At 37.2% G+C, this 10,525-nt stretch overlaps 1 protein-coding gene across 1 annotated transcript; it reads left to right on the top strand.

The window, feature by feature from the left end:
- The first annotated feature begins 875 nt into the window (after window positions 1–875).
- Window positions 876–10,088, top strand: LOC577973 (leucine-rich repeat-containing protein 15). Its single transcript, XM_778169.4, has 5 exons — window positions 876–1,168; window positions 4,441–6,110; window positions 6,386–6,442; window positions 7,295–7,351; window positions 8,283–10,088. Exons 2-5 carry the CDS (start codon window positions 4,455–4,457, stop codon window positions 8,442–8,444), a joined length of 1,932 nt encoding a protein of 643 aa, XP_783262.3. The 5' UTR covers window positions 876–1,168; window positions 4,441–4,454; the 3' UTR covers window positions 8,445–10,088.
- The last annotated feature ends 437 nt before the right edge of the window (window positions 10,089–10,525 follow it).

Here is a 10,525-nt window from a genome sequence, read left to right as displayed (position 1 = left end):
TCATTATTATTGTTATTATTATTATTATCATTATTAAAGGCCCACTGCACTACTTGTAGCTACTTGCGCCCTCTATATAACAAACAATGCCTAATCGGTGACCATTGGTCCCCCATGATCCTCTTTTTCTTATGTTAACTGAGAGCTGAGTTGATGAGATAACCACCTGTCCAGTGACCTTGCAGGGCAGTCTAATCCCTCCTGTAAACTACGGCAGATAAGCTTTAAGCAAAACAGAGCATCTTTATAAAATAATTAGTTTTATTTGAAGGTAGAAGGTGAAGAATATATTTTTATGTTGTAAGAAAAGAAGTATGAATCGAGACTAAGCCCGCAGCAAAAAGGAGCTATATTGAGCATAATCAACCATCACAAATCTTTTGGGCAAAGGGGAAAACTTCAAAGCAGAATTGAAAGAACAGGGATTCAAATAATAAAAGCTTGTGGAGAATACAGGAGAAATAAAAAAAAAACAAGAAAGAAGAAAATAGAACGCTTTTTTTTCTATGGCTCAGTTGTGATAAGCATCATTTTTTTCCTACGGGAATCGATTACGAAAATCGTTCATTATTGGTTCTGTTTCGCGCACATTTTATTCAGTGCGAAATATATTATACGGACTCCAATTTGTTAATAACTTAACTCCGTTTCGTTGACAATCAGCCATGCATGAAGTCTTTCAGAAATTCCGAGTAAATCGCACCAACCAGTCATTTTGAAATCTTATTCTTTTTAATTTTGATTTTATCATATTTCACTATGAAACATCTTTATTTAGTTATTCATTCATTTTCGTTTATTTCCTTGTTTTTGTTCTTTAGCGAGATTTTTCCCTCCATCATTATCATCACACAAAAACGAAATGTTATTATTGGTCATGATTGTGTCATGCGGCTGCTTATATGTACAATATGTGCAATTCGAAAGTGAAAACGATGTGATACATAATTTGTTTATTTTAGTTGTGTGGGGAAGACCAAGGACCTATATTTAGCCACGCTGCTCACGCAACGGGGAAAACCCAGTTCACCTAACCGCGTCTATAGTTGAACCAGGGACAAAAAGATGTTAACACCGCGTGGGTGACTCACTCTGCTCCGAAGCATCGGTTTCATACGTTCATTTTTTTGTGGTCTCATCTGCTCACGTCTTCTAACATTTCGCAAAGGTAAGTGTCATTTGGCGCTCATTTTCATTTCACCTTGACATTAGTCACCATTACCAAAAACGACATGTCACGACATGATATTATAGTGCCCTTGTCTTGTGCAGCAGTTAGTTGGGCTAGACTGCTAAACTCTCAGTGGTCTACTAGTACCTGATTCATCCATTGGATTCTCATTAACACCCTCGTATCTTCATACTTGTGTCTGTTCATGCCGCCCTACTAAGCTGGCATAGCAGTTATTATGGATAATGAAAGGACTATTCTTTAATACATATCAAAAATCCAATGAACGCCAAACAGAGTAGAATATGTAAGGTCTCAACTGTGTGGACGCTGAGCGATAGCAATTTGTCGTTAGAAAGACAAAAATGATTATTCAGATTTTTTATAAATATATATTTTCTCGTGATAGTATATGTCTCTCGATGCTTTACTCTATACATTATATTTAATTTAGACTTTTTATGCACATATTCAATTGTTTATGATGTATTTTTGCCAGGATATGTTCATTTGCATGGATGTGCTTTTAACGCCACCCAAATTATTAGAACACAGTGCGAAATAATGTTTGCATTTAAGTTACTCATTCATATTAAGTTCACGTGAAATACAAGGTACAATTTCTATTATAATTTATTTCTACTATGTCTGTCCGTTCTCAGTGGTTCTTGCATGCCTGTATGAACAGAATGTTTTGTGGGGTTCTGTGATGGTTTGTTAAAAGAACACTTTACGTTTTTTATATTTGATTCAGTCATGTAAGGGGTATAGCTCTGTTCAAGAAATGTCCACACTCAAGAAATCTTCATCAGAACTCTAATATTTGATTAAGTGATTCGTTCTCATATTTTGCTCAGCTGTTGTATTGATTGACATTACGGTCGCAAACATATGCCATTTTATACAGTAGGTTTACGGTTGCACCATGTGAGACAGTGAGAGAGAGGGAGAGGATTGGGGAGTCCTGAAAACACACTCAAGAAAGAAAAAATATCGACAGTCCTTAATTTTCAGGACTCCCCAATCCTCCAATCCGGCCCCTCTCTCTCACATGGTGTAACCGTAAACCTAGTGTATATCTACACCACCATGCAAGCAGATACTTATGAGCAGAATATGCCATAAAAAGATTGCGTTTTTTATAATTATGTAAAACAAAAAAACAAAACAAAAAACATTAAGGTTGTCAGCTTTTCAATAAAGTTTTTATTTAACCTTTTTTAAAGAAAAAAAATGTTTAATGAATACAAAAATATGTATTTTGTTTGTTTAAATGGGATTTAATGCATAAAACTATCAAGTTATTCCCAAATTCTCACTCGTCTTCTGCCCTAGTTTTGAAATCCTGCTAGCGTAAACAAGTAGACTCCGGCCTCGTGTACATATATATATATATATATATATATATATATATACACTGTGAAAAGGTTGGGCAATATTTTTCCAACACTTTGCCCAACGTTGTGCCAATAGTCAACCCAACCATCTATTGGGCAATATTTTGCCCAGTGGTATTGGTAAACGTAAATACCCTACTTCACACGTGCATAATTGAGTCGTATTTTGACCAAAATTTGGGCAAAGATTTGACCCTTCAACTGCCCGACTACGGTAGCCCACTTGTTAAGAAAATCTTGACCAGCTGTTGGGCAAAATACGAAAATATTGCCCAATAGATGGTTGGGTTGACTATTGGCACAAAGTTGGGCAAAGTGTTGAAAAATATTGCCCAACTTTTTCACAGTGTACCATGCACTGCACCAGCTAGAAACGAGCGAGTTTTTTGGGCGACGGTCGCTGTTTTGAGGAGGGGGGGGGGGGGGGAGAAGAAAAATATGGAAAAAATCCGACCGACCGACCCAGGTTCTGGCGCCTACATAAAGGGCAAAACAACATTTTTTTTGTTCAGGCCACTAGTCCACTAGTTTTAGACAAAAGATGTTTTTCGCGTCGCGTCGAGTTCTAGTGAATAAATGCTTTGTAAAGAAGAAAAATAAAATGCGAGGGGGAATCCCAATGATGTAATGAATTTTAATGGGGTAATTCTAAACCAAGGTAGAAAATACATTTCTGTACTAATGTTCTATTTAGGTATTATTACAGGATGCAGCAATAAAAGAAATTTTAAAAAGATGTTCCCCTGGTGCTTTTTCCTATTTAATACAGGATGCAGCAATAAAAGAAATTTTAAAAAGATGTTCCCCTGGTGCTTTTTCCTATTTAATCTTCATTCTACACGTTTCGCATATACATTATGAAGAGAAGAGGGGACGACAGTATAGTGTTACACCTGCAAATCCCAATCAGTTATACCGGAAGGACAGACACGGGTCATAGTAATTCAGTTCATTTTTCTCCTCCCGGGCCTAGTTATTAAAGTAATATTAAGAAGAAGAATAAAAGTAACGTAATGATAACAATAATGATTATAACAAAAATAATAAGAATAACAACAGTAAGAATAAATACTATCACTACTACTACTACTACTACTACTACTTCCACCACTAATAATGCTAATAATGCTAATAATGAAATAATAATAATTGATAAGTAACCGTCCATAAGTTACAAATTTGAACTCATTGAATAAAATTATATTTCCTAGTATCAGAAAAGGTGATTCTAATTTATTATCAATTTTGTTATATTGATTACATCATGAAAGAAAATATAGAAAGATATATAGAATATTTCAAGATTTCAAGATTTTCAAATTTATTCATGTTTCCAACAAAACATTACAAATCAATTATAAGCATTTAAAACAAGTTTAATAAATAAATATAATGGCTGTAGTCCAGGTGGCGACAGGGAAGGGGGCCAAATAGGCGAATAAGCGGGGGGGGGGGGGGAGGTACGGAGCACTAATTTCCTTTTTTTCCTCCAAATTCGTGAGAAAACTTTTAGCGCCGAATGAACACCCATCCCCCCCCCCCTTGCGCAAGGGATAGGGGGACCGTCTTCTTTTTGGGGCCAGGGTAGCCCCCCCCCCCCCCACTAGACGCGCCATTGCTGAATGCTCCCAGATTGCAGATTCTGATTTTATATGTAGTTCTTGCATCACCATGAGCAACAATTTTAGGAAACTATTTCGAATTGTTTGTGATGTGCGTATAATCATCTTTTCGGTGTAAATCGTATTTCTCGCGAATGACTACTCTTCGCATAGCTCGCTTCGCAAAGGCCTCGTGTATTTTAATTCAATTCAATTTTTAAATTCTGATAAAGGGGGTTCTTATACAACATACCTTTTCGTTTGTCTACAGATTCCTGCATCAGGATGGTGGACCCTACATTAATTTTGATGGAGACTTTGGTGCTTCTGTTTTACCTCGATGACAGTAAAGCGGTCGTCCAAGAGTGTTCGGACGTCTGCGACTTCGACGAGTGGGGTAAAGAAGCAGAGTGTCAAGGTCGGGCCCTGGAGTCTGTTCCTCAAGGGTGTCTCCATGCAAAGACCCTTCAGATGCAGGACAACCGCTTGGCAAAGTTGGCTCAAGGATCCTTTAGAAACTTTACCTGCCTCAAGTATCTGTACTTGGAGAGAAACAACATGACAGTGGAGGTAGGAGCCTTCGAAGGGTGTTCCAGATTGGAGAAAGTCCATCTGAATCAGAATCATCTTCCAATCCTGACGAAAGGTATCCTGGATGGGATGCCGAGGGTCCTCTACATGTTCCTGAATAATGCTAGCGTTCACGAGATTCAACCTAGGGCCTTTGGGAATATGTCACAATTGAAGTTTTTATCCCTTGAAGACAATCGATTAAACACACCACCTTGCGATGCTTTCAGCATCGACAGTTCCCTCGAGACCCTTTATCTCACAGGTAACAATATCTCCTATTTACCAAATAATTGTTTTAGTGGATTCAGCCGCTTAACCAAACTATACCTGAAAAGGAACCCTCTCGTCAACCCGAACCTGTTTGCATTCAAAGGTTTAGAGAGTCTCACTGTGTTGGATCTTCAGTTCACCAATTTGACAGAAGTACCAACCGGTATATTTCAGAACGCCATCAACATTGAAAAGCTGTATCTTTCATTCAACAACATCTCGCATTTATCTAACCGTGACTTCATGAGCCTGTATAGACTGACGAACCTTTATCTCCAGCACAATAATCTCATTGTAATCCAAGAACAATCATTCGAATTCCTAAGCGCTCTTCATACGTTAGATCTTTCATTCAACAGAATCAGTTCAATACGAGAGAACGCTTTATCGCATCTCAGTAATATCAGAGATATAAAGCTACAGAACAATCTCTTAACATCGACACGAAACATTTCATTTAATACTTTACCCAATGAAACCAAAGTCAACTTCACTCACAATCCCCTGCATTGCGACTGTTTCCTGGAACCTTTCCTGGCTTGGTCTAAGGCATCATCCACCAATGTTCTTGATGGCTCGCTCGATACTTCACACAATGCCCGATGTTCATCCCCTCCAGTATTCAAAGGAAGATTGGTCCTGGGCATACGACGCGATGACATTTGTCCTGAAGAACCCGGAGTAAGCTTTGAATCGCATACAGTATCTGCTCCTGATATGGAAAGAGAAGAGCGTGTCGATTTATCCAAGACTTCTGCATTTCCCGCCACAGTGGTGACGGTCATTGCCGTAGTGGTCATACTTATCATCGTCGTAGTAATCGTGTCTGTCGCCTTACTTCGAAGGAGGAAACAGAATATCAGAAAGAGGCAGCGACATGATCTCGAGACTAATATCCAAATCACCACAAACCCTTTGGATACTGCGATTCTCCGTGGTCATAGACAGATAACATCGCCATCGCCTCCCTCTCTGATACCCGTTGATGACCCATACTACATCTCAATTAACGATGAAAGCCCATGTCAATCACCTGTACATCCTCCTCTACATCATCCTATGCCGCCACGCTTCTCTTCTCAGTCAAACATGAATCAGGTAGGTTATCAGCCGCATGATGAGACGTGCTATGTAATCATTTCATGCAATAAGATCAGATGGGTAAATATTTCTTAACAAGGCCACTATCTTGAAAAGCCAGAAAGTAGAATTTACGTCTTCTTTCAAATACTTCTTGCACGATTGGACCAAAATCCTAACGTCCGTTTAATCGTGTACTTTTCAAAACATTCGAATATCATTTTGTTTCTTACTTCTTCTCTTTATCCGTTCTCTTTCTTAACATTTTCCGATCGTTATATTTCTGTTTGCAGGATGGTATTATCTACTCCAGTGTCTTGCCTGATGGTGATCCTCAACGCACCACTGATGTGAGTATACATGTTTATCCCAACATCAAGAAAGTATCATGCTACTATGTCTTCGTAAATAATACATCAAAGGTGGATGTCATGCAGATAAAAATTGTCAACACTTGTTTTGGTCACTCACTTGGTTAGCTTGCGAACCCCCCCCCCCCCCCAAAAAAAAAAAAGGATTTTTGTTTTTCTTCCTGAAATAGACATCATCCCCATCTCCTTAGGTGACACTATACCCCTACACCTTATAAATTATATCAAAATTGCCAGAGCGAGAGAGAGGTGGATTTTCCAGATTATTTACTGAACAATAATTTCATGTATGTCATTAAAATTGTATAGTCATGTTGTCTCTATATAATAGTATATGGAATGAAATATTTCATACATTTATTTCAGCGATTCTTATTAGTTCAGAGTTAAGATATGTCATTCACATATCACGGAGTAGTGAATTACAATAATCTACATGATACAAAACATGAAATCTTCAAAATGCGTGAGAATTGGATCTTTATGAACTTCTTTATTCTACTGAGGTGGTTACGTATTACTTAGTGGAAAGCAACATATGTGGGGACGTAACTCTCTCGCAAACATATTCAAAGTTGTATAGGGTTGGGGAATTCGAGTTGAAACTTGCAGGGTTATAGATTAGATTTAAGGTTCGGGTAAGGTATAAAGACAGTGTTTGAACAACACTTGAAGTTGAACATTCGGTTATGTTAACGTATATGAAATGGACCATGAAGGAATTGTCGCTGGAGCATTTTATATTGTACAACTCAAAATACACCCCCTGCATTCAAGAAATATACTAACTTTTCCCTGTCGTTATGTCTCCCGTTTTATCATCATCTACAGAATGACGTCACTTACACAAGTGTTCAGCATGATGATACGGATTCAGGACCAGTCACGGTGAGTAGTATAATGAGAAGCGCTGTCTGGGGGGTGATAGATGTTGATGACATTGGCCTATTGATACCCCCCCCCCCTCCTAAATGGTCGCTCCTCTCAACCTGTACATATATTCTTTTCTAATTAAACGGGTTAAAGAACGTCATTGGGTGTGAACATTAATGTGGTGTTCATCTATTACACACTCACCGACATGTTAATCATACTAATGAAAGAATAATTTATTACTCTCATGAACGGTTGATGCAACGGGGAAAAAATAAGTCTTTGGAACTAGGAAGATATTGAACACGGAATAGCCAGCAATTAAATTCCTGTTGTTTTGGGGGTTTTCCGAACGACTTTAATTTTTAGCCCCCATTAGTAGAATTTGGCTACATTAAAGTCGCCTTTTTATCTCTAGCACGAGTATCAAAATGTATTGTTTTTATTTTGTTTAGGGATAGGAAATTCAACACAACTCGTCTTTTTGATACACAAATGCACTGAAGATTGCCAGCAAAGCTGTCTCCTCCGTACATTCTAGATAACGATTGGAAATAGACTGGGTAGAAAATACTGTAGTCATCGGCAGGGGCGAACAGACCTGATGGCCGGTTAATTTGTGGTCTGACGGCCGATTGATATGTATCTTATGGGTTGAGTGGGCCGGTCACATCGATATTTCCCATTCGAATGTCGGTCCCAGTCCGTCTCTGCTCACCGGCCTTAATTTTTAAGAATCACCAGCTAAAAATCAACATATTCTTTACAATGGAGACTGACATATTTCGCTGAAACTAACTTATTGTGTTTTGTGGTTAATTAGTTTAAGTTATCGTATCTTCTTCGCAGGTATGATAATATATACGGCTTGCTAACATTTCGATAGGGCGCTATCAATGAAATATCAGGTTTGCTTTACCTATCAAATATTGTAATTTCTACACAGAGGCCGTTGAGCATGATGAATGAGATGCCAATTGAAGAGTGGATGAGGAAGAATTGCCGGTTAGACAGCGGTACCAGCCCCTCTGGAACGACTCACAACTCGGAGACTAAACTTACCGGAAATGCGGGCTCACCATATATAACAATGATAACACACACCTAAGGAGTCTGCTAATAAAATGAAGAAAAAAGTATGGAGATATTTCGACAAGGTCGCAACAGCTTTCGACAAATCAACTCGGGGCAATTTCAATGCCCTACGGTATATCCGATAGAAATCATGTTAGTTTTACGCTTAATACGTAATTGTAATGTTTACAAATATCAAAAGGTGATGGTAACGTCTATTCATATTTAGTTATTTTGGGCGTCTTTGCGATCGCGTTATTTATTTCCATCATTTTCCGTATTACAAAAGATTTCCACAATCAAATTTTCCAGTGCAAACCATTTTGTTGGCTTTGAATGTGAAAACAGAACCCTATGCAGAGATACTTTTTAACAAAAATACATAATGCTGCTCGAAGTAGTGACCCTATCCAACAAACACAGTTACATCACACTGTATGTATGTATGTTCTATATTTCGTACTTCTGTCCCTCTTCTTATAATGCAGATCCTTTTATGCGATTGCTTTTTTTCCTTCACAAGACAATTAGCTCACATTGAGAATTTTATTTCAAGTGGATTCGGCGCCTTATAAATCTCATATAATTATTTCATGCAACAATATATCTCTAATTATCACACTCGGTGTTTGGTTATAAAAGCCACCCATTTGATGTGTACACGAACTCTTCCGCTGGCGGGGGAAGGGGCGCAATGCAGCCCCCTGTGCCATCAATCCAAGTGCAGGTTGCATAGAATTACTTTTTCTTGGCATTTAGAGGGAAAGAGGGCGTATGCCGGCTTCATCCTGCATCATTTATGCCAGTGTTCAAATTGTCGTTACTCGTTAGGGTATAGAATTCATTAACAAAAGCCGAAATTACATTCTTGTGAAGCTCCGATAATATTGCTGTTCGTTCACAGATAACGACAAAATATTGCACATTACTAACTTGTTTTGAATTGTATAACTTTTAGATATAAAGGGTGTAGCTTCAGTCGTTTTTGGTTGGTCGATTGATTGAAACGTATTCGTTCTTATTTTGTAATGAATCAGTAAATTACTGAACAAAATATATGCCATTTCCTATTACGACGATCGAGACGATTGTTCTTAAAAGCAATTAAACGTTCCATATTTTAAAAGTTTAAGAGCTCGTAGAAAAGAACGAAAAAATAGTGGAATAATGTTTTGCATTCTACTGTATTGACAAAATAATAATGTTTGGTAATGAGGGTACCAAAAAAAATTCTTCCAGTGAACAAAACATTACGAATATTTTTTTTCTTTTAACCATGAAAACATATCATTCCAAAGAGATCGTACATGACGGATGTTTTTTTTAAATGTTTAGATACATGCTTTTACTGCCAAGAACATTTGTATTCAATTTGTATATTACTTGTATGATTGTATAAACACTTATACATAATAACCATTAACACTCGGTTTGTATCTCTTTGGATCAAAGAGAATACTAATATGTATATATACCGATGAGTGAATATTTTGTAAAGAGAGATATTTTTATATTTAGGTTATAATTAGGATTAGAAAAAATGTACATGACTTGTGTATGTATTATATCTGTATATTCCATCGTGACGTCATATCGATAAGGCATTTCGACTGGAATTTTTAAACCTTGATATTACTCAGAATGCCCCCTTAGGAGCCCAAACAAAACAAAACAGTAATCAAGATCCATGGAGGGAAATGATAAGGTGGTATTAATTTGTGAACTAAAATTTATTTGTTAGGAAACTTCACATGGAACATGAATATTAAAATGGTTTAACGAAACATACACTTATAAATATTAACATGTGCTGTACTCATGAAAATATGAGAATAAGGATCTGCATACTTATTATTCAACGTGTGTATTTCTAGTTTTGAAAATAATGCTTCACATAATCATTTCGTGAAGTAACGATATTGTTAATGTTATCTTTGGCCTATTAGGATGAAGGAATAACTCGTGTATTTTTGTAAATTTTTCTAATGTTGTTCTATAAACAAGAAATAGTTTCCAGGCGGAACTATTGTAATTAAAAAATTGTATTTTGTAGTGTATTTGTTTTTGTTGTGATACCAGAAGAAATCAAAAGGAATGTTGTTATCAGGACGTACC

Source organism: Strongylocentrotus purpuratus, unplaced genomic scaffold, assembly GCF_000002235.5.
Source record: "Strongylocentrotus purpuratus isolate Spur 01 unplaced genomic scaffold, Spur_5.0 spur5_scaffold_7, whole genome shotgun sequence".
Taxonomy (NCBI): Eukaryota; Metazoa; Echinodermata; class Echinoidea; order Camarodonta; family Strongylocentrotidae; genus Strongylocentrotus; species Strongylocentrotus purpuratus.
Note: the sequence above shows the minus strand (reverse complement) of the source record. Positions and strands in the feature narration are given on the sequence as shown.